The sequence below is a fragment of the Delphinapterus leucas genome, chromosome 16 (assembly GCF_059928025.1).
Source record: "Delphinapterus leucas isolate spDelLeu-1000000601 "Yukka" chromosome 16, BTC_Dleu_Yukka2, whole genome shotgun sequence".
Classification (NCBI taxonomy): domain Eukaryota; kingdom Metazoa; phylum Chordata; class Mammalia; order Artiodactyla; family Monodontidae; genus Delphinapterus; species Delphinapterus leucas.
In genome coordinates, this window is record NC_143144.1 from 13,964,833 (window position 1) to 13,989,423 (window position 24,591).

A 24,591-nucleotide genomic window follows, 5' to 3' on the forward strand; every position below is an offset into this window, starting at 1 on the left:
CTGTCATCTTGGACCTAGTTGGTTCTAACCAGTTTTTGTCATATCCTATGTCATTCTTTTAAAGGTTGTGCCGTGCCCCCTTCCCTCCTGTTTCATGATGAGAAAAGCAGAGGTCAGAAGGAGTGAAAGAGATTTGAAGACGCTACACTGCTGGCTTTGAAGATGGAAGAAGGGACTGATAGGGACAGAGTCGGAAAGTTACACAAGTAGTTTTAGAAATCCCACTAGGGGATTATAGATAGAGACGGAAACATAGGGAATTTTGGGAGACCACTGTAAGTTAATGATCGCTCAAGAAAGCTATGGGAACATCATGGAACAAAGCAGGCTTGCTTAACTATAAAGCCATCAATAAAAGCACGAGATATGCCCCAGGCCATTAAGTGAAAAAATGAGACCTTCAGCCTGCTGGTCAAGTCCAGCAAGATAATGATCCTTAGAACCAAGGACAGGAATATAAGGGAAAGGTGACATTCCAAAGCAGGAGACCCTCATTATACTGAAACCTGAGATGATTTAAAATATTTTAGTATAAGGAATTCCCTGGCAGTCCAGTGGTTAGGACTCAGCACTTTCACTGCCGAGGGTGTGGGTTCAGTCCCTGGTCAGGGAACTAAGATCCGGCAAGCCATACAGAGTGGCCAAAAAATAAATAAATAGAAAGCCACTCTAAAACAATTTTTTTTTCTAGTATACGTTACCCCGCTTCTGCTGATTGGAAGAAGCACCACGACAGTCCTAGCTTGACCTTATAGGGTCGAACACTCTCCTGCCCAATGTGAAGGAGCAGCTAGTAATGCAAGCCTGACGTCTACTCAAAGGATGAGGAAGAAGGTGGTCTCTTCCTCCTCCCCACTTTCTTTTGATTATAAAAATCAAAAGCAGGTGAGGGGTGATGGTGGTGGGGTGAATTGGGAGATTGGGATTGACATATATACACTAACAATGTATATAATGGATGACTAATAAGAACCTGCTGTATATTAAAAAAATGTAGCCCGCTTAATTCTCGGGGCAGAGCCCCCTTGCCTGCCCACTTGTATCCCTCACAAGTATATTAATAAATCTACTTCTTGCCTATTGCTTTGCTTCTCGCTGAATTCCTTCTATGCTGAGACACAAAGAACCTGAGCCTCAGTAAGTCCTGGCACCAGGTGAATGATTCTGATTAAAAGACCATGAGTTCAAGTTCCAATCTGGGTTTTGGCTGGGTTCGTGTCCCAGGTTGTGGGTTCAAGTCCCAACCTGAGGTGTACAGTTTCAGGACTACAAGCCAAGGAAAGTATTGATAGATAGCCTGTAGAAGCTGTAAAAGTCTGGAAAACAGATTCTCTCCTACAGCCTCCAGAAGGAACTAGTCCTGCCAACATCTTGAATTTATCCCAATGAGACTGACCTCCAGAAACTGTGTTGTTTTAAGCCACTGAGATTGTGGTAATTTATTCCAGCAGCATTCGGAAACTAATATGTAATCCTTGCCAATACTTTCTAAGTGTTGATTTCTCAATTTTTGCCAATCTGTTTGTTGTACAGTATTGTCTCATTGTAGATTTAATTGTTATTTTCCTGATGACGAATAATATCAAACATCTTTTCATCTATTAGTCATTTGAGTTTACTCTTTAGTAAAATGCCTGTTCAACATTTTTGCTCAGTTTTCTATTGATTATTCTTTTTTCTTATTGATATAGAAGCTTTCTGTATACTCCAGAAATTGGTGCAATGAGAGTTAAATGTGTTACAAATTGGTAAATGTCCAATTGTTTGGACAATCTTCTCCCAAGATTGTCGTAGCTTGTATTATCACCCCCTTTGTGTTTCTTTTTAATATAAATTTATTTATTATTTATTTTTGGCTGCATTGGGTCTTTGTTGCTGCACGTGGGCTTTGTCTAGTTGCGGCGAGCGGGGGCTACTCTTCGTTGCGGTGCATGGGTTTCTCATTGCGGCGGCTCCTCTTGTTGCGGAGCACGGGCTCTAGGCACGAGGGCTTCAGTAGTTGTGGAGCTCAGGCTCAGTAGCTGTGAGGCTTAGTTGCTCCGGGGCATGTGGGATCTTCCTGGGCAAGGGCTCGAACCCGTGTCCCCTGCATTGGCAGGTGGATTCTTAACCACTGTGCCACCAGGGAAGTCCCTGTGTTATCTTTTGATGGAGACAATGTCTTAATCTGTATAATAGAGTTTCAATTATGGCTTTCTTTTTTCTTTCTAATTATACTTTATTTTTTTATACAGCAGGTTCTTATTAGTTATCCATTTTGTACATATTAGTGTATATATGTCAATCCCAATCTCCCAATTCATCACACCACCACCACCACCACTTTCCCCCCTTGGTGTCCATACACTTGTTCTCTACATCTGTGTCTCAATTTCTGCCCTGCAAACCGGTTCAACTGTACCATTTTTCTAGGTTCCACATACATGCGTTAATATACAATATTTGTTTTTCTCTTTCTGACTTACTTCACTCTGTATGACAGTCTCTAGATCCATCCACATCTCTACAAATGACTCAATTTCATTCCTTTTTATGGCTGAGCAATATTCCATTGTATATATGTACCACAACTTCTTTATCCATTCGTCTGTCGATGGGCATTTAGGTTGCTTCCATATCCTGGCTATTGTAAATAGTGCTGCAATGAACATTGGGGTGCATGTGTCTCTTTGAATTATGGTTTTCTCTGGGTATATGCCCAGTAGTGGGATTGCTGGATCATATGGTAATTCTATTTTTAGATTTTTAAGGAACCTCCATACTGTTCTCCATAGTGGCTGTGTCAATTTACATTCCCACCAACAGTGCAAGAGGGTTCCCTTTTCTTCACACCCTCTCCAGCATTTGTTGTTTCTAGATTTTCTGATGATGCCCATTCTAACTGGTGTGAGGTAATAACTCATTGTAGTTTTGATTTGCATTTCTCTAATAATTAGTGATGTTGAGCAGATTTTCATTTGCTTCTTGGCCATCTGTATGTCTTCTTTGGAGAAATGTCTATTTAGGTCTTCTGCCTATTTTTGGACTGGGTTGTTTGTTTTTTTAATATTGAGCTGCATGAGCTGTTTATATATTTTGGAGATTAATCTTTTGTCTGTTGATTCGTTTGCAAATATTTTCTCCCATTCTGAGGGTTGTCTTTTCGTCTTGTTTGTAGTTTCCTTTGCTTTGCAAAAGCTTTTAAGTTTAATTAGGTCCCATTTGTTTATTTTTGTTTTTATTTCCATTACACTAGGAGGTGGATAAAAAAAGATCTTGCTGTGATTTATGTCAGAGTGTTCTTCCAATGTTTTCCTCTAAGAGTTTTACAGTGTCTGGTCTTACATTTAGGTCTCTAACCCATTTTGAGTTTATTTTTGTGTATGGTGTTAGGGAGTGTTCTAATTTCATTCTTTTACATGTAGCTGTCCAGTTTTCCCAGCACCACTTATTTAAGAGACTGTCTTTTCTCCATTGTATATCCTTGTATGGCTTTCTTTTTTCATGGTTTGAGTTTTTCACTGTACTCCTCTCTAAATTCCCCAAACATTCCCAAGAATTTCAAATCCTCCAGGCCTTTACCAAACCCAAGGCTGCCCTCTCTTTCTCCCCCTGTCAGATGGTGACCCTCCCTCTTTTACCTCATAGGGAAATTCAAAACCATCATCAGGAACTGTCTCAACTCTTACCCCCAAATTTACACATTTGTCTGCATCCTTCCCTCCTGTCATAATGGAGGACACCATCCGTTTTCTCTCACAGGTCATTCTCTCCTCCTCTGCCCTGGATGCCATTCCACATACCTCCTCTTCAATATTGTGCATTTAAATATACCCTCTCTCTTTAATGTCTTCCATTTAAACATCTAACCTTTCTAATTTTCAAAAATTCCCTGGAACACCCATGCCTTGTAGATTCCATCCTGCCTTCTTTTCCCATTCAGAGACATGCTTCTTAAAAGAATTAATGGTCTCCCTCCAATCTGCCTGAACCTCTGTGGCATAAGAAATACCTATTTGGTCTTTGTTCCCAGTTCCTGACATGGAGCTCCTAAATGTCTTGGAATTTCCTGTGTGAGAGGAGTGTCTTTTCTTCTAATAAGATGACTCTTGGCAAATGCCCTAGCTTCAGGATGGGGGCTAGTCACCAGAAAGACCAAACCTTGATTCGAATCCTGGAACTTTCAGCCCCATCCCCCAAGCTCCAGAAGGTGGAGCGACTGAAGATTGATTTAATAATCGATCATGCTGACATGATTTAACCTCCATAAAAACCCCTACACAATGTAATTCAGAGAGTTTTCCAGGTTGGTGAACACATTGAGGTACTGGGAGGGTGGTGAGCCTGGAGAAGTCATGCCCTACATGTCTCTTCCATTTGGGTGTTCCTGAGCTATAGCCTCTGTAATAAACCAGTAAGTGTAAGTAAACTGTTTTCCTGACTTCTGTGAACTGAAACTTGGGAGGGTCATGGGAATCCAAGTTAGACAGTAGCGTGGGTAACCTGGGGACTTGACATTTGTGACCAGTGTCTGAAGTGAGGGCAGTCTTATGGGACTGAGTCTTTTTTTAAAAAAACATTCTTGGGGGCTTCCCTGGTGGCTCAGTGGTTGAGAGTCCGCCTGCTGATGCAGGGGACACGGGTTCGTGCCCCGGTCCGGGAAGATCCCACATGCCACGGAGCGGCTGGGCCCGTGAGCCATGGCCGCTGAGCCTGCGCGTCCGGACCCTGTGCTCCGCAACGGGAGAGGCCACAACAGTGAGAGGCCTGTGTACCACCAAAAAAAAAAAACCATTCTTGCTGAAGTTGCCTGAGACCTCTTTTGCCTGATGCAGCCAGAGTGATCTTTCAAACACTCAAATCTGACCAGGTCTCTCCCTTCCTTGAGAGGTAACACTCATTTTCCATCACATTTAGGACAGAGTCATTAATGTTAACAATTTAGAACACTTGTCTTTTTGTCTAAGGAAAATGTGTAACATCATGAATTCTAGTAACTCCCTTTAGTGATTTGCATATGGTAACGAGCACACCTCTATGATACAGAGGACTTTCATGGTTGTTCTCTGTCTCCTCATAGAGCACATTAAGATTCAACTATTTGGTATTCTAGTCCAACATGTAAGGAGTTTAGAAGTTGCCACTCTGTCCTAACAAGTAAAAAACTGAACAAGCTGAAAAATCACCACCACTTCTTAGATTCTTCAGAGAAGTGAAATCACAGGACAAACTACTATTCCCCAAATCAGAGAGATAGGCAGATCTGGAGAATCACAAGTCAATGGAGCAGAAACCTCCACAGGAACCAGTGCCAGGGCAACGTAAACTGTAACTGATTAATTTCTAGAGGCCCAATGTGGACAAGTCTGAGAGTTAAAAACTCCAGGGGGACCTAGTCATCAGGGGGACCCCACACCTTTTGGGTTTTACCTCTAAGAGCTCTACCAAGTCCTCACAGTGAATATCACAGAAAAATCCCCTCAAGCTTCTGGCAGAGAAAGGGGGAAAGGAGCCATTTTGAACTACACCAGTGCATTCTGTTCTTCTTGACAATGCCTGCCCTCATGAAAAACTGTTTTACCAAAACCTACTGGGATTTTATCAGAGCCAAACCTACCCAGGGAAAGGGAAATACTCAACTCCAGTCCCTTCTAGCCAGCCTGTCCCACCTAAGGGGGGAAAACAACTGAGAAGTACCGGTGAAGTTCACAGACCAAGGACCAAGGTACAGGTTCATCAAAGGCTGAGATCTAATCGTAGGACTATAGAATGCTTCCCCTTCCCCCACACCTTACCACACCACGTTACTAAAGGCCTATTTACCAGAGTTCCTTTCACTCAGTACATCATCTGCAGATTTCAACAAAAAACGACAAGGCATACTAAAAGGCAAAAGACATGGTCTGAAGACACTGAACAAGTATGAGAATAAGAGTCAGACATGGCAGGGATGTTGGAACTATCAGACTGGAAATTTAAAACAAGTATAATTAATGTGTTAAGTGCGTGCTCTAATGGAAAAAGTAGACAACATGCAAGAACACATCAGTAATGGAAGCAGACAGATAGAAATTCTAAGAAAGAATCAAAAAGAAATGCTAGAGATCACAAGATCACAAACACTGTAACAAAAATGAAGAGTGCCTTTTATGGGCTCATTAGTCGACAGAACATGGCTGAGGAAAAAAATCTCTGAGCTTGATGATATGACAATAGAAACTTCCAAAACTGAAAATCAAAGAGAAAAAAAAAAAACACAGAACAGAACATCCAAAAACTGTGGGACAACTACAAAAAGTGTAACATATGTATAATGAGATTATCAGAAGAAGAAAGAGAGAAAATAAAAAACAGAAGCAATATTTGAAGGAATAATGACTGATAATTTCCCCCAAATTAATGTCAGACACTGAACCACAGATCTGGGAAGCTCAGAGAACACCAAGGAAGATAAACACCAAAACGACAATAATAACAACCTATAACTAGGCATATCGTGTTCAAACTTCAGAAAATTAAAGATGAAGAAAAAATCTTGAGAGAAGCCAGAAGGAAAAAAAAAGCTTACCTATAGAGAAGCAAACATAAGACCAGCATTTGACTTCTCCTCAGAAACCATGCAAGCAAGATGAGAATGGAGGGAAATATTTAAAGTGTCTAGAACTAACCTAGACTCTGTACCCTGTGAAAATCACCTTCAAAAGAGAAGGAGGAAAAAGACTTTCTCAAACAAAAATTGAGAGAATTTTTTTCCAGCAGACTGGGCTTGCAAGAAATGTTAAAAGAAATTCTTCAGAGAGAAGTAAAATGATATAGGTCAGAAAGTCTGATCTATAAAGAAAGGAAAATCACTGGAAAATGAATAAGTGAAGGTAAAATAAAAACTTTTAGTTTCTTATTCTTAATTGATCTAACAGATAACTGTTCAAAATAATTACAAATATAAGCATATATATACTTATATATAAGTGAAATTAATGACAGTAATGATACAACGGGTGGGAGGGAGGAATTAGAAATATTTTATTATTATAAGGTACTTTCACTACTGATGAATCCATAGTGTTACTTGTTTTTTACTTTATTAATTTTATTTATATATTTTTTGGGGGGGTCTTTGTTGCTGTGCGCGGGCTTTCTCTAGTTGTGGCGAGTGGGGGCTTCTCATTGTGGTGGCTTCTCTTGTTGTACAGCACAGGCTCTAGGCGCTCAGGCTTCAGTAGTTGTGGCACATGGGCTCAGTAGTTGTGGCTCGTGGGCTCTACAGCGCAGGCTCAGTAGTTGTGGCTCACAGGCTTAGTTGCTCCGTGGTATGTGGGATCTTCCCGGACCAGGGCTCAAACCCGTGTCCCTTGCATTGGCAGGTGGGCTCTTAACCACTGCACCACCAGGGAAGCCCCATAGTGTTACATTAAAGTGATTTTGGATTAGTTGTAAATGTATAGTAAAAAATTCTAGTACAAAAAAAAAGTTTAAAAATAGTACAACAAATATGCTAAACAAGGAGAGAAAATGGAATCATAAAATGCTCAATTAAAACTACAATATACAATGAAGAAAAGACAGCCTCTTCAATAAGTGGTGCTGGGAAAAGTGGACAGCTACATGTAAAAGAATGAAATTAGAACACTTCCTAACACCATACACAAAAATAAACTCAAAATGGATTAAAGACCTAAATGTAAGGCCAGATAAAACTATAAAACTCTCAGAGGAAAACATAGGCAGAACACTTTATGACCTAAATCACAGCAAGATCCTTTTTGACCCACCTCCTAGAGAAATGGAAATAAAAACAAAAATAAACAAATGGGACCTAATTAAACTTAAAAGCTCTTGCACAGCAAAGGAAACAAGACCAAAAGACAACCCTCAGAGTGGGAGAAAATATTTGCAAATGAAACAACTGACACAGGATTAATCTCCAAAATTTACAAGCAGCTCATGCAGCTCAATAACAAAAAAACAAACAACCCAATCCAAAAATGGGCAGAAGGCCTAAATAGACATTTCTCCAAAGAAGATATACAGACTGCCAACAAACACATGAAAGAATGCTCAACATCATTAATCATTAGAGAAATGCAAATCAAAACTACAATGAGATATCATCTCACACCAGTCAGAATGGCCATCATCAAAATATCTATAAACAATAAATGCTGGAGAGGGTGTGGAGAAAAGGGAACACTCTTGCACTGCTGGTGGGAATGTGAATTGGTTCAGCCACTATGGAGAACAGTATGGAGGTTCCTTAAAAAACTACAAATAGAACTACCATATGACCCAGCAATCCCACTACTGGGCATATACCCTGAGAAAACCAAAATTCAAAAAGAGTCATGTACCAAAATGTTCATTGCAGCTCCATTTACAATAGACCGGAGATGGAAACAACTTAAGTGCCCATCATCGGATGAATGGATAAAGAAGATGTGGCACATATATACAATGGAATATTACTCAGCCATAAAAAGAAACGAAATTGAGCTATTTGTAGTGAGGTGGATGGACTTAGAGTCTGTCATACAGAGTGAAGTAAGTCAGAAAGAAAAAGACAAATACCATATGCTAACACATATATATGGAATTTAAGAAGAAAAAAAAATGTCATGAAGAACCTAGGGGTAAGACAGGAATAAAGACACAGACCTACTGGAGAACGGACTTGAGGGTATGGGGAGGGGGAAGGGTGAGCTGTGACAGGGCGAGAGAGAGCCATGGACTATACACACTAACAAACGTAAGGTAGATAGCTAGTGGGAAGCAGCCGCATGGCACAGGGATATCGGCTCGGTGCTTTGTGACTGCCTGGAGGGGTGGGATAGGGAGGGTGGGAGGGAGGGAGACGCAAGAGGGAAGAGATATGGGAACATATGTATATGTATAACTGATTCACTTTGTTATGGGGCAGAAACTAACACACCATTGTAAAGCAATTATACTCCAATAAAGATGTTTAAAAAAAAACTACAATATACAATGAAGAAAAGACAGCCTCTTCAATAAGTGGTGCTGGGAAAAGTGGACAGCTACATGTAAAAGAATGAAATTAGAACACTTCCTAACACCATACACAAAAATAAACTCAAAATGGATTAAAGACCTAAATGTAACGCCAGATAAAACTATAAAACTCTCAGAGGAAAACAGGCAGAACACTTTATGACCTAAATCACAGCAAGATCCTTTTTGACCCACCTCCTAGAGAAATGGAAATAAAAACAAAAATAAACAAATGGGACCTAATTAAACTTAAAAGCTTTTGCACAGCAAAGGAAACCATAAAAAGACGAAAAGACAACCCTCAGAATGGGAGAAAATATTTGCAAACGAAACAACTGAAAAAGGATTAATCTCCAAAATATACAAGCAGCTCATGCAGCTCAATATCAAAAAAACAACCCAATCCAAAAATGGGCAGAAGACCTAAAGAGATATTTCTCCAAAGAAGATATACAGATTGCCAACAAACACATGAAAAGATGCTCAACATCACTAATCATTAGAGAAATGCAAATCAAAACTACAATGAGGGGAGGTTCCTTAAAAAACTAAAAACAGAACTACCATACAACCCAGCAATCCCACTACTGAGCATATATCCTGAGAAAACCATAATTCAAAAAGAGTCATGGGGGCTGCGCTGTTGGCACAGTGGTTGAGAGTCCGCCTGCCAATGCAGGGGACACGGGTTCGTGCCCCGGTCCGAGAAGATCCCACATGCCGTGGAGCGGCTAGGCCCGTGAGCCATGGCCGCTGAGCCTGCGCATCCGGAGACTGTGCTCTGCAATGGAAGAGGCCACAACAGTGAGAGGCCCGCGTACCGCAAAAAAAAAAAAGAGTCACGTACCACAATGTTCATTGCAGCTCTATTTACAATAGCCAGGACATGGAAGCAACCTAAGTGTCCCTCAACAGGTGAATGGATAAAGATGTGGCACATATATACAATGGAATATTACTCAACCATAAAAAGAAACAAAATTGAGTTATTTGTAGTGAGGTGGATGGACCTAGAGTCTGTCATACAGAGTGAAGTAAGTCCGAAAGAGGAAAACAAATACTATATGCTAACACATATATATGGAACCTAAAAAAAAAAATCGTTCTCATGAACCTAGGGGCAGAACAGGAATAAAGATGCAGACATAGAGAATGGACTTGAGGACATGGGGAGGGGGAAGGGTAAGCTGGGACGAAGTGAGAGAGTAGCATTGACATATATACACTACCAAATGTAACATAGCTAGCTAGTGGGAAGCAGCTGCATGGCACAGGGAGATTAGCTCAGTGCTTTGCGACCAACTAGAGGGGTGGGATAAGGGGGGGGGGTGGGAGGGAGATGCAAGAGGGAGCGAATATGGGGATATGGGGATATATGTATGCATATAGCTGATTCAGTTTGTTATACAGCAGAAAGTAACACAACTGTAAAGCAATTATACTCCAATAAAGATGTTTTAAAAAAAAAAGATACATGCACCTCAATGTTCACAGCAGCATTATTTACAATTGTCAAGCCATGGAAACAACCTAAGTGTCCATCAACAGATAAATGAAGTTGTGGTATATACATATATATATATATATATATATATACACACATACATATATATATATATATATATACACATACACACAATTGAATATTACTCAGGTATAAAAAAGGATGAAATTTTGCCATTTGCAGCAACATGTATGGACTTTGAGGCCTTTATGCTAAGTGAAATAAGTCACACAGAGGAAGACAAATACTGTAGGATATCACTTATCTGTGGAACCTAAAAAATACATCAAACTAGTGAAGATAACAAAAAAGAAACAGACTCACAGATATAGAGAACAAACTAGTGGTTACCAGTGGGGAGAGGGGAGGGGGGGGCAATATAGGGATGGGGGAGTGGGAGGTACAAACTATTGGGTATAAGATAGTCTTAAGGATGTATTGTACAACATGGGGAATATAGCCAATATTTGCAATAACTGTAAATAGAATGTAACCTTTTAAAAGTGTATAAAAATAAAAAATTTAAAACCTTTAAAAAAAAAGCTACAAAAGGCAGAAGAAAGTGTAAAAAGACAAAAATAGAAACAGAAAACAAGAGCAACAAATAGAAAAGAGTAACAAATATGGTAGATATTAATCCAATTATATCAATAATCACTTTAAATGTCAATTATCTAAATATACCAATTTAAAAATAGAGATTGTCAGTGTGGATCAAAAAACAAGACCCCAACTATATGTTGTCTACATAAACCCACTTTAAATAGAGACCTATATAGATTAAAAGGAATAGGATGAAGAAAGATATACTGTGCTAAACACTTGTCAAAAGAAAGTAGGGTAGCTGTATTAATTTCAGACAGAACCAACTTCAGAGCAAGGAAAATTATCAGTGATAAAGAGGAGGATTACATGATGATAAAGGGGTCAGTTCTCCAGGAACACATAATAAACATTAACATGTATGGACCTAACAACAGAGCATCAAAGTACATGACACAAAAATTGATAAAACTGTAAGGAGAAATAGATGAATCCGCTATTATAGTTGGAGACATAAACTCTCCTCTGTCAGAAATGGACAAACACAGCAGACAGAAAATCAGTAAGGATATAGCAAACTCAACAGCACCATCGATCAACTGGGTATAATTGACATCTATCAACTACTTCATTCAACAGCAAAATATACATTCTTAAACTCACGTGGCACATTTATCAAGATAGACCACATTCTGGGCCATAAAACACATATTGACAAATTTTTAAAAATATAAAATACAATATCTGCTCTCAGATCACAATGGAATTAAACTAGAAATAAATAATAGAAAAATAGCTAGGAAATCCCAAAATACTTGGAGATTAAACAACACACTTCTAAGTGAGACATGGTTCAAAGAAGAAATCTCAAAATAAATTAAGAAGTATTTTTAAGTAAATGAAATGAAAATACAACTTATCAAAATTTGTGGAATGCAACAAAAGCAATGCTTAAAAGGAATGCTATAGCATTGAATACCTATATTTGAAAAGAAGAAAGACCTAAAACTAACCATCTAAGCTTCCCCCTTGGGAAACTAGAAAAAGAAGCACAAGTTAAATCCAAAGTAAGCAGAAGAAAAGTAATTTAAAAAGTAGAACAGGGGCTTCCCTGGAGGCGCAGTGGTTGAGAGTCCGCCTGCCGATGCAGGGGACACGGGTTCGTGCCCAGGTCCGGGAAGATCCCACGTGCTGTGGAGCGGCTGGGCCCGTGAGCCATGGCCGCTGAGTCTGCGCGTCCGGAGCCTGTGCTCCGCAACGGGAGAGGCCACAACAGTGAGAGACCCGCGTACCGCAAGGAAAAAAAAAAAAAAAAGAATCTGCCTGCCAATGCAGGGGACACAGGTTCAATCCCTGGTCCGAGAAGATCCCACATGCCACGGAGCAACTAAGCCCGTGTGCCACAACTACTGAGCCTGCGCTCTAGAGCCCACAAGGCACAACTACTGAGCCTGCGTGCCACAACTACTGAAGCCCGCGCGCCTAGAGCCCATGCTCCACAACAAGAGAAGCCACCGCAATGAGAAGCTCGCACACCGCAACAAACAGTAGCCCCCGCTCACCGCAACTAGAGAAAGCCTGTGTGCAGCAATGAAGACCCAATGCAGCCAAAAATAATAAATAAAAATAAATTTATAAAAAATGAAGATTATGAACAACTCTATACCCACAAATTTGATAACCTAGATGAAATGAACCAATTCCTTGAAAGACACAATCTGCCAAAAGTCACTTGAGAAGAAATAGACAATCTGAATAGGCCCACATCTATTAAAGAAATTGAAACAATAATTTATAACCTAACAAAACAGAAAACACCAGGCCCATATGGGTTCACTGATGAGTTCTACCAAACACTTAAGAAAGTATACCAATTTTCTACAATCTCTTCCAGAAGATAGAAGTAGAGGGATGGCTTCCTAAATCATTCTATAAGGCTAGTATTACCCTAAAAGCAGGACCAGACAAAGACAGTACAAGCAAAGATTCAACTACTTAAGAAAATATAGTCTACATGTATTTGTAGCTGGGTGCATGGAAGCTACAACAGATGCAAAATTCTGAAAGTAGGAAACATGTGGGGGAACTACTGTCCATCTTCTGCAGTGGGAGTTCCTGCTCTGCCCTAGCATGTGGGCTTTACCAGACATGACCACAATCCACCTGACATTTGGTCAAGGCAGGTGCCAGAGTCAGCCTGCATATTAGCTATTAGTAAAGCTGGACTACTCCATTTTAAATAAATAGATATAAATGAATCATCTTGCTCACCTAACGCTGGAACCAATTCAGGAAGTAATATTTACCTACTAAGTACCATCCCTTTGCTGAGTCTATAATATAGATTATTGTATTTAATTCTCACAGCTCTATGAAGTTGATTCTAAGATAACCCTCATTGGTGGAAGAAAACGAAGCAGAGATAACGAAGTAACTTTCCCAAGGTCACTCAGCTATTGATGAAAATCCAGATATCTCTGACTCTGATCAGAGAGATTGCTTTAACCATATTTGTAATGGCAACTACAGCTGGGGCAATATCCCCATTCTTTGCTTAGTGCAGTCATTCTTTTTATTGGACACAAATCAAGTGCAACCTTACGCTACACCTTTGCTATGATCCAAGGTTCTAGTCCCGGCTCAGGGGGAGGATGAAATCTATATGTGTCCTCAGCTGCCCTTGCCTCTAATCCCTGGATATCCATGGGTGATGTTCCTGGTTCTCTACCAGGGGTTGCTTTGGTCCTTATTTCTATCTGGTCTTGTCCCATTTTTTCCTGGAATATCTTGAACATCTGAATTTATGATTTGGCAATGCCACACTTCTCCACCTTTTAGCATTTACACATGCTTTTCCTATTTCTATAGTCTGTTGATGGTCATTTCAATGGAAATTTGGAAAGAAGTTAGAGTTGCATACAAATGTAGCCATCCTATCTGGAAGTCTATTCTATCAAGTACAAAAGCGAAACATTTTTCTTGCCTCTAGAGCATGATTATGGGCAAGTTCTCTGAACTGAGACATTCTTTCTCTCTTCATCTGGGCTAAGAGCTCATACCTTAAGATATTCCACAGTACATACAAATGAGCCGGGCCAGGAGAAACTGGAAGGTAGAGGAAGGGTGGGTCCTTCAGATGACCCTATGCTGAAATTTTCTGTTCACCCCAATTGGACCCATTCAAAGGCCACTGTTTACAAGGCTCTATTTAGAGTCATGGTTTTCAATATGAATTCTGTGGGTCCCTGGTGAGTGGGAAAGAGGCTGAGTATGAGACCCCAGAACCCCCTATTCCCACTTCATCCAAGCAGCTCTGCATGTATCTATGCTAGAAACTTGGTCTGAGTCCTGGTCAGACATATATGGATGATGTAAGTATGACTGAGCCAGGTGTATCTTTGTGAGAGGGCATGGGGGCTTCTGAGGTTCAGTCCTCATCCTGAGCCAGGAAGTCCTATGGCAGAGCCAGAAGGACCCTGCCCCCGGCAATGGTGGGGAGTCCAGTCCCATCTGTACCCAAGGCTGGGATTCAATTTGTCCCCTTAAAGATGTCCAATTTCTCTCATTTCACAAAAGAATGGGGACTTTTTGTGACTACATGAAAAGGGAAAGCGTACAACATCAAATAAATACATATTTAGGACGATGGCCAAGACTGGTATCTCTCTGCCCTGGAGAGCTTCTGCCTCTGATGGGGAAGTACGTCCACTGCAGCTGCTTCTGCTCTAGACACTGTGACCTGTTGGTCCCTGCTCTACAAGCAGCAGGCTGTGCGTGCCGTGCTACTCCTGAGGCTAAACGGAGCCTCAGCACCTTTTGAGTCTGAGAAGCCAGGAGGTGTTAGGCTTCAGGTAGCATGAAGCCTTGGAAACTTGCAACTCTGAAGCCAAATGCAGCTTTATACAAATATTTAAAAGCCCGGACTTCCCTGGTGGTGCAGTGGTTAAGAATCTGCCTGCCAATGCAGGGGACACGGTTCGAGCCCTGGTCCGGGAAGATCCCACATACTGCGGAGCAACTAGGCCCGTGAGCCACAACTACTGAACCTGCATGCCTAGAGCCCGTGCTCCACAGCAAGAGAAGCCACCGCAAGGACAAGCCTGCGCACCGCTACGAAGAGTAGCCCCCACTCGCCACAACTAGAGAAAGCCCGCGCGCAACAACGAAGACCCAACACAGCCAAAAATAAATAAATAAATAAATTTATTTATTTATTAAAAAAAAAATTAAAAGCCTACTCGCTGTGGTAGAGATCCTTGGCATCTGGCCATAAGGAGGTGTGATGTTGATCAGCACAAAGGACAGCGCCTGAATCGGCGCTTAATAGAATTACTGGATGTCAAGTCTGGGAAGGAAGGGCCTCCTTACAGATACCGGGAAGGGTCAGACCGAGGGGAGGGGTGTGCTCAGGTGCCCTGCAAATGCCACAAGCAGTTGACATCCCCCTTCTTGTCATCACAGCCAGGGGCATCTAGTTACACCTTCTAAAGTAGGGGGCACTGACTCACTTAGGGGCTGGGAGGCCAAACATTGGGCACAAGTGGACGCCACAAGAAGACTGGGGGCTGGACAGCTTCCCTGGAGAGAGATACGCGATGCGTCCCCCCAAAGGGCAAGCTCTGCCTGACCAACAGACTGGCCTCGTGGCTCCCTCCTGGCCCAGAGCACACTTTCTCCCTAGTTTGTGTGCTCATGCTGTTGACCTGCGATGCTGAGCTCCACTGCAAGCGGGAGAAGGCCTCAATAGGATGAGGCTGCCCCATGTTCCTGATGCAGGTTCCAACATGGCTTCTGGGTTGGGGCAGAGCTCCATTCCCAGATCACTGAGTGGTACGACACTGTTCCTTCTTTGCCTTCCGAGGAGCTACCTTCTACTGACCACTTCCTATGTCCTGCAAACACTAATCTCTTTACCTATGTCCTCTCCTCTGATCATCACAGCAACGCTGTGGGTGGGTATTGCTGCTTCTCCCATTCTGCAGACAAGAAACTGAGACTCAGAGAGGCTAAATCATGGCCAGTAACTGTAGCCAGGACTGTCACTCAGATCTGCCTCCAACCAGTGTCCCTGTTCTGTAGTGTATGACTCCAAGGGCAGAGGACTCCTGGGGCAAGGATGCTGGGGTAAAGGACACACCACAGCCAAGCCCTATAACCTTCCTTCTCTAGGTAGTCAGAGGCCATTTAGATTCGGGGGTCAGACAACACATGGCATTGCTCTGTGCTGGGCTTACAAGGTCTCTGCTTCTGAAGTCAAGAGTCCAACAGGAAGGCCAGCCTTAATGCACAAATAGTCATACAGTGTTAACCTCCCAGCCTCCCCTATTTGCCTGTTCGATGAGAGACATGACAATCATGTCTCTCTCACACACTGCCCAGGAAGAAATTGGGCTAAAAGGTGTCTGGTCCAGGGTACAGGTTCAGTAGACATGGCTTCCTTCTGAGCTGCATGTGGGGGACCTGTGAACTGAGCCTCTTCCTCTGAGTCACCAGCAGCAGGTCTCCTGCCAGGGGTCGTGAAGGTTGACCAGTCCCTGCATCGTGGTGGATCTGCTGTCCTGGCGGTGGAGGCTGGGATCTTCCCCCAGACCACTTCCTGGTCACTTCCCTTTCCTTCACTCTCATGCTGCTGAAGGTCAGCATGGGGCCCTCCCTGGCCATATGATTCTCTTCTTTGGAAGCCCAAGGTGCTTCTCAGAAAGGAGATTGCTTGAACCCACAAAGCACGGGAGTTTGGAGGGAGGGGCTGTGTCCCAAACTGACAGGTGAGGGAAGCCACTAGGTGCACCTGCACTAGACATGGAGAAAGCTGTGGCCCCAGAGGGCTTGAGGGTGGTCACGGCTGATTTCTGTTCCAGCTCTGCCACGTACTGGCTGTTTGGACTTGGTACCCGCAAGCAGCAGTTTCTACATCAGTCAAGTGAGTAAACTGAAGCTCCCTCTCCAGATAAAAGAAGAGGTAACATGTGGAAGACACCAGAACAGTTCGCCAGAGTGGCACTGATCAACAGAGGTTGACAGTGCGCGCGCACACACACACACACACACACACACACACACACACACACACACACCCCTCCCAAAGCCTGCTTAACTAGTCCATCAGAGCAAGCTCTCCAAGACTGGGTTTTGAATAATGAAAACATTTTGAGAGTGATAAATGCCTGGAGGCCATCAGTATTTCTCAGGAAGTGTAGTTGGTGCCCTGCCCCAATGGTGTGTTGGGTGCCCCCTGGGAGAGTGTGTGGCTGGTCCCTGAAGAGGAAAGACATGGAGCCTGTGGGCCACACCTCTACTTCCGTCACCTCACAGCCTCCTGACCCGGCACCAGTCAGGACACTGGTGGTCTGTGGATGCCCCTTCCTCTTCCGCCTTCCCCCTTCCCCACTCCGCTCTCCACCAGAAAACGGAGAGCCACACACGGAAGTGTCGTGTTCTGCTAATTGAGGGAGAGAGAGTTGAGTACTCTTGTCTTTCTGAAGGTTGATGTGTTTGTCAAAATCCAGCTTCTGCCCCTCCTCACAGATTAAATGACTCATTTCTCATTTGGATAAAAAGCTCTAATTTAGATAAAAAGTTCTTACATGGGTGTTTCTGTGAACAATATTTGTCTTTAATCTAAACAGATCATAACCGGTTAGAAAATTTTCTCCATTCTTCTGATTTATCTGCTTTTACATGCCAGCTTCAAGGAAGCAGACAATGGGCTCTGGGTTGGGGGGCCCATAAGCTAAAGGAGAGAAGCAGAGGGGGGATGCGTGAAAGAGGAAACAGAGGGTTTTCAAAGCGCCAGGGCTTGATCATGTTTCTGCACCCCCAAAGCACTGAGCCGTGTCCATCACATGGCAGGCTGAATGAATGAATGGATGGAGAAAACAGGCGCAGAAGTGGGAAATTCAGGAAAGAACTTGTGTTTTCTTAGCTGGGTAAGATGACCACTCAGGTCCCCTAATGCTCACATCCCACAGGGAAAACAGGCAGCTGTCTTACAGAGGATGAGACTGAGCTGAGGGGCTGGAGGACTTGCTCCAAGAAAATGGGAGGGACTGGGCACAGCCCAGATCCCCCAGAAACAGGCCCACACCCGCCCCTCACGCAGCCGCTTACCTGGGCTTGAGTTGCTCACAGCCAGACCCCAGCCATTCTTCCAGGTTGGACCAGTGGGGCCTCCTCTGGTGACCTCAGGACTGGACCCACAGCTGTCCCTGTAGGGGTGGCCCACGAACCCCTGCCCAGCAGATGAGGGCTGAGAGATGAGGTATTCTGGGAGACGCCCTGGGCCTCATCCCAGGGCAGCAGGGTCTGCACTCCATGGACTCACTGCAGCGGGTCCCTGGTCCTGATTTTCACACCGCGACCAGCCCTCCTCAGTCAGGGCAGTGGGGCAGCTTCAGCCTTGCCTCCTATGCTCAGGGGCCGTTGTGACTGGCGTTGAATTGACTGCCCCTGCTCTGCATGCAACACAGCTGATGGCTGGTAAAAACAAAACAAAACACAGAAAACCAAAACTGAGGCAGAGAGAACAGAAAGGGAGACAGACAGATGGAGGAAGAGGTGATTCCTTGAGAAAGAGAGGGAAAGGGACAGGAAAAGATAGAGAATAAACAGAGATAGGGGACTTCCCTGGCGGTCCAGTGGTTGGGACTCTGCACTTCCATTGCAGGGGGCACAGGTTCGATCCCTGGTTGTGGAACTACGATCCTGCACGCCTCACAGCACGGCTGAAAAAAAAAAAAGAATAAACAGTTATAAACATGGGGAAAGAAAGAATAAAACTGACTCCTGAAGAGGACAGTGTGTGCCTGTGTGTGTGAGCACATGTGCGTGCACGTGTGGTGTGTGTGCGTGTCTGCTGGTGCACACACATGATGAGCCAGGTGTAGGGGGCATGTGTGGGAATAGTGCACTTTCACAGATGCAGCCCTAAGCCTTGCCACTGCGCGGGAGCATCAGTCCAATGGCCGCCATCATGGGCTTGGGCATCCGTCATGTGGGCACTGCCAGTAAGGCAGTGAAGCTTGTTGAAATCTCTAGAAATTTCGAGCGGTTGGAGCCAGGGTGCGATGGTGCTTGGCCTTTCCTGCTCCCCTGAGTTCCCATAGACTCCAGCCACCCACGTGTCAGGGTCTGGGGGCTACAGACAAGCCAGTGTGATGCAGGCACTTTCCAAACTTGCTTGCAGTGAGGCAATGGGGACAGTCTTGGACATCTAAATGCACTTTAATGCACAGGTGCTGTCTGTAATTTGCCCCGTGTTCATTTCCATGTTGACATTTTGAGAAAGGAATAGTATACCAATTTTACAGATGAGAGGATGAAACCTATGAGTTCAGTCTTTTAGTCCCTTGTGGCCACAAATTTAAGGAATAAAAAAATATCTCTGTTAAAAAACCACATCAGTGGATGGACCTAGAGACCGTCATACCTAATGAAGTAAGTCAGACAGAGAAAGACAAATATCGTATGATATCACTTATATGTGGAATCCAAAAAAAGGCTACAAATGGACTTATCTACAAAACAGAAACAGAGTTACAGATGTAGAAAATAAACCTATGGTTATGGGGGGTGGTAAGGGGGGGATAAATTAGAAGATTTGGATTGACATATACACACTACTATATATAAAATAGGTAACTAATAAGGACCTACTGTATAGCACAGGGAACTCCACTCAGTGCTCTGTAATGGCCTATATGAGAAAAGAATCTAAAAAAGAGTGGATATATGTACATGTATGACTGATTCACTTTGCTGTACACCTGAAACTAACACAACACTGTAAATCAACTATACCCCAATACAAATTAAAAAAAAAAAAACACATCAGGAGAGGACCACTGTGAAAGGCGGGTTGTGTTGGAGGTTCTGAGAGGAAAGAGACACAGAGTAGAGGGGGCCTGGGCTCCTGAGGGGTGAAGATTTGGGACACTGGGGGCAGTAAGTAGGGGGTGAGGTGTCCTCCTTCACTTGCTCCAGGACAGGGTTAGTAGGTGTGGGCACTTGGGCTTCAGAGGACAGACAGAGCCTGGGGCAACTCCCAGGAGGCCAAGTAGCCCCAGTCTAGAAACCTCCATCACTGGGACTCATGACTGACCACACGGCTTGTCCCTTCCACTCATGTTCCTTGGGCAAGAGGCTGTAGGAAGAACTAGAACATTCATACAGGGGTAAAAAGGAAATGGCAAGGCAAGGATGCGCAGTCATATGTTCCTGTGATTTAACACACACCAAGGGAAAACAGACACCACAAAAGAGGAAACCAGGGACTTCCCTGGTGGCCCAGTGGTTAAGAATCCACCTGCCAATGCAGGGGACACAGGTTCAATCCCTGGCCTGGGAAGATCCCACATGCCGCAGAGCAACTAAGCCCACGTGCCACAACTACTGAGCCTGTGCTCTAGAGCCCACAAGCCACAACTACTGAGCCTGAGTGCAACAACTACTGAAGCCCGTGGACCTAGAGCCTGTGCTCTGCAGCAAGAGAAGCTAATGCATTGAGAAGCCCACACACCACAACGAAGAGTAGCCCCCGATCTCCGCAACTAGAGAAAGCTCATGCACAGCAACAAAGACCCAATGAAACCAAAATTTTTTTTAACTTTTAAATTAAAAAAAAAAAGGAAAACAATGCATCCCATGGAAATCAACATTCAAGGACTTAGAGTTAATTGAGTAAAGAGAGAAGACTTTAGAAAAAGTATAATTAATATCCACAGAGAGATATGACTGAATAGGAAGCCAGAAAAATATTCAGTGACAAATTTGAAGGCATCCAGCTTGGAAAGGAAGAAGTAAAACTATCTCTGCAGGTAACACACTCTAGAACGTAGAAAACTTTGAAAGAATACACACTTACACACACACACACGAACACACATGCACACAGCTGTCAGAGCTAATAAATGAGTTCAGCAAGGTTGCAGGGTATACAAGATCAGTAAACAATCAGTCGTATCTTTATATATCAGCAGTGAACAATCTGAAAATAGAATTAAGAAAACAATTCCGGGGGCTTCCCTGGTGGTGCAGTAGTTAAGAATCCACCTGCCAATGCAGAGGACACGGGTTTGACCCCTGGTCCGGGAAGATCCCACATGCCGTGGAGTGACTAAGCCCGTGAGCCACAACTACTGAGCCCATGTGCCACAACTACTGAAGCCCGCAAGCCTAGAGCCCGTGCTCTGCAACAAGAGAAGCCACCGCAGTGGAGAAGCCTGTGTACCACAACGTAGAATAGCCCCCACATGGTGCAACTAGAGAAAGCCCATGCGCAGCAACGAGGACCCAATACGGCCAAAAATAAATAATAAAATAAATAAATTTATTTTTAAAAAAACAAAACAATTTTGTGTTAGTTTGCTAGAGCTGCCATAACAACATGCCACAAAATAGGTGGCTTAAATGGAAGTTTTTTTGTCTCACAGTTCTGGAGGCTAGAAGTCTAAGACAAAGGTGTTGGCAAGTTTGGTTTCTTCTGAGGGCTGTGAGGGAAGGGTCTCTTCCAGGCCTCTCTCTTAGCTTCTGGTAGTTTCTCGGCTTGTCACAGCATAGCTCCAATCTTCACATGGCATCCTCTCTGTGTGCATGTCTATGTCCAAATTTCCCCTTCTTATAAGGACACAGACATACTGGATTAGGGGCCCACCCTAAAGACTTCAGTTTAACTTGATTACCTCTGTAAATACCGTAACTCCAAATAAGGTCACATTCTGAGCTACTGGGGGGTTAGGCCTTCAACATATGGATTTTGAGGGGATATAATTCAACCCATAACAAATTCCATTTACAATTGCATCAAAAATAATAAAATATTTATGAATAAATTTAACAAAGACTTATACGCTGAAAATTATAAACATAATTGGAAGAAAGTAAAGAAGACTTAAATAAATGGAAAAGCATCCCAAGTTCATGATGGGAAGACGTAATATTGTTAAGATGGCAATACTCCCCAAATAAATCTACAGATTCAAAGCAATCCTTACCAAAATTCCATGTGTATTCTGTAAAGAAATTCACAAGCTGACCCAAAAATTCACATGCAAATTCAAGGAAAACAGCATAGCTAAAACAACCTTAAAAAAGAAGAACAGAGTTGGAGGACTTACACTTCCTGGTTTCAAAACTTACCACCAAGCTACAATAAACAAGACTGTGTTACTAGCATAAGGATATATGCAGAGAGATCAACGAAATAGAATTGAGAGCCCAAAAATAAACCTTCACATTTATGAGCAATTGATTTTGAAAAGGTTGCCAAGACAATTCAATGGAGGAAAGAATCATCTTTTCAACAAATGGTATTGGGACAACTGAACATTTACATGCAAGAGAGTGGAGTTAGTTAGACCCTACCTCACATCATGTATCAAAATTAACTGAAAATAGATCTAAAACTTCAATGTAAGAGCTATATTTATATAGTTCTTAGAAGCAAACAGGTATAAATCATCATGACTTTGGATTAAACAATGGTTTCTTAGATATGACACCTAAAGCACAAGCAACCAAAGATAAATAGATAAATTAGACTCTGTCAACATTAAAAACTTTTATATTTCAAAAGACATGATTAAGAAAATTAAAAGTCAAGCCAGAAACTGGGAGAAAATATTTGTAATGTAAATATCTGCTAAAAGACTTGTATCCACAATACGTAAAGATCTCTTACAAAGTAGCAAAAAAAATTTTTTTAACTAATTTTTAAATAGGCGAAGGATCTGAAGACATACTTCACCAAAGAATATGTAGGAATCGTTAGTAAGTGAATGAAAAGATGTTCAACATCATTAGTCATTTAGGGGTATGCAAATCAAAACCACAATGAGACATCATTTGCCAGACACCAGCATAGCTATAAAAAAGACCATCCTTACAAGCTTTTGGTGAGAATGTGGGGAAACTGGAACACTTATACATTGCTAATGAAACGTAAATGATGCAACTACTTTGGAAAAACACTTATTTTCTTAAAAAGGTAAACATAAATTTACCATATGATCCAAGCAATTCCACTCCTAGGTATGCACCTAAGATAAATGAAAATTTATCTCCACACAAAGATGTGTATGCATATGTTTATAGTAGCATTATTCATAATAGCCAAAAAGTCCATCAACTGGTGAACTGGTGAACAAAATTAGTGTATCCATACAAAGAAATACTATTTGGCAATAAAAAGTAATGAAGTACAAATACAAGCTACAACAAAGATGAACCTTGAAAACATTATGCTAAGTGAAAGAAACCAGAAGAAAAAGACCACATATTGTATGACTCAGTTCGTATTAAATGCCCAGAAAAGGCAAATCTATAGACAGAAAGTATATCAGTGATTGCCTAGGGCTGGGAGTAGAAATAGGGATTTACTGCAGATGGACATAAAGGATCTTTTTGGGGTGATGAAAATGTTCAGAATTGGATTGTTGTAATCGATATACAACTCTGTAAATTTACTAAAAAATCATTCACACAAAATGAGTGAATTTTATGGTACATAAATTATAACTCAGTAAAGCTCTTAACCACACACACACACACACAGAAATTTTTAGAGAAAATAAATGATTCAGCAAAGTTATAGGATATAAAATCAGTACACAAAAATCAGTTCTATTTCTGTATGTTCACAATAAACACACTGAAAGATAAAATTTAATTGATTTGTGATAGCATCAAAAAGAGTAAAATTCTTAGGAATAATTTTTATTTATTATTTTATTTTATTGAAGTGTAATTGATTTATTGATACAATGTCATGTTAGTTTCAGTGTACAGCACAGTGATTCAGCTATAATTTTTTTTGTCAGATTCTTTTCCCTTATGGGTTTTTACAAAATATTGAGTATAGTTCCCTGTGCTCTACAGTAGGTCCTTGTTGGAATAATTTTAACCAAGGAGCTTAAAGATTTATACACTAAAAACTGTAAAACATTGCTGAAATAAAGAAGACATAAATAAATGAAAAGGTAACCCACGTTCATTGATCGGAAGACTTAATATTGTTAAGATGACAATAATATCCAAAACAATCTACAGATGAGTGCAATCTCTATCAAATCCCAATGGTATTTTTTACAGAAAAAAAAATCCTAAAATTTATATGGAATATCAAGGGATCCCAGAACAATCTTGAAAAAGAAGAACAAAGCTAGAGGTCTCACAGTTTCTGGTTTCAAGATATATTACAAAGCTACAGTGATCAAAACAGTACAGTGTTGGCCTAAAGACAGACATTTAGACAAATGTAATAGAATAGAGAGCCCAGAAATAAACCCTCACATATGATCAAATGATTTTTGACAAGGTGCCAAGATCATTCAATGGGGAGAGGATAATCTTTTCAACAAAAGGTGCTGGAAAAACTGGATATTTACATGTTAACAAATAAAGTTGGAGTTTACCTAAGCCATATTTAAAAAAAAATAACTCAAAATGGATCAAAGACCCAAAAATAAGAGCTGAAACTATAAAACTCTTAGAAGAAAGCATAAGTGAAATCTTCATTGCATTGGATTTGGCAATTAATTTTTAGATTAGACACCAAAAGCACAGAT

General features: G+C 41.9%; 1 protein-coding gene across 1 annotated transcript in view; it reads right to left on the reverse strand.

Moving 5' to 3' along the window:
• Window positions 1-558: 558 nt before the first annotated feature.
• LOC115804013 (uncharacterized) overlaps window positions 559-24,591 on the reverse strand; it is a 193,969-nt gene continuing 169,936 nt past the window's right edge. Inside the window, exon 4 of the mRNA XM_089897508.1 lies at window positions 559-18,753. Coding sequence (XP_089753634.1) covers window positions 18,743-18,753 — 11 coding nt within the window. The 3' untranslated portion in view covers window positions 559-18,742. The remainder of the gene's footprint in view (window positions 18,754-24,591) is intronic.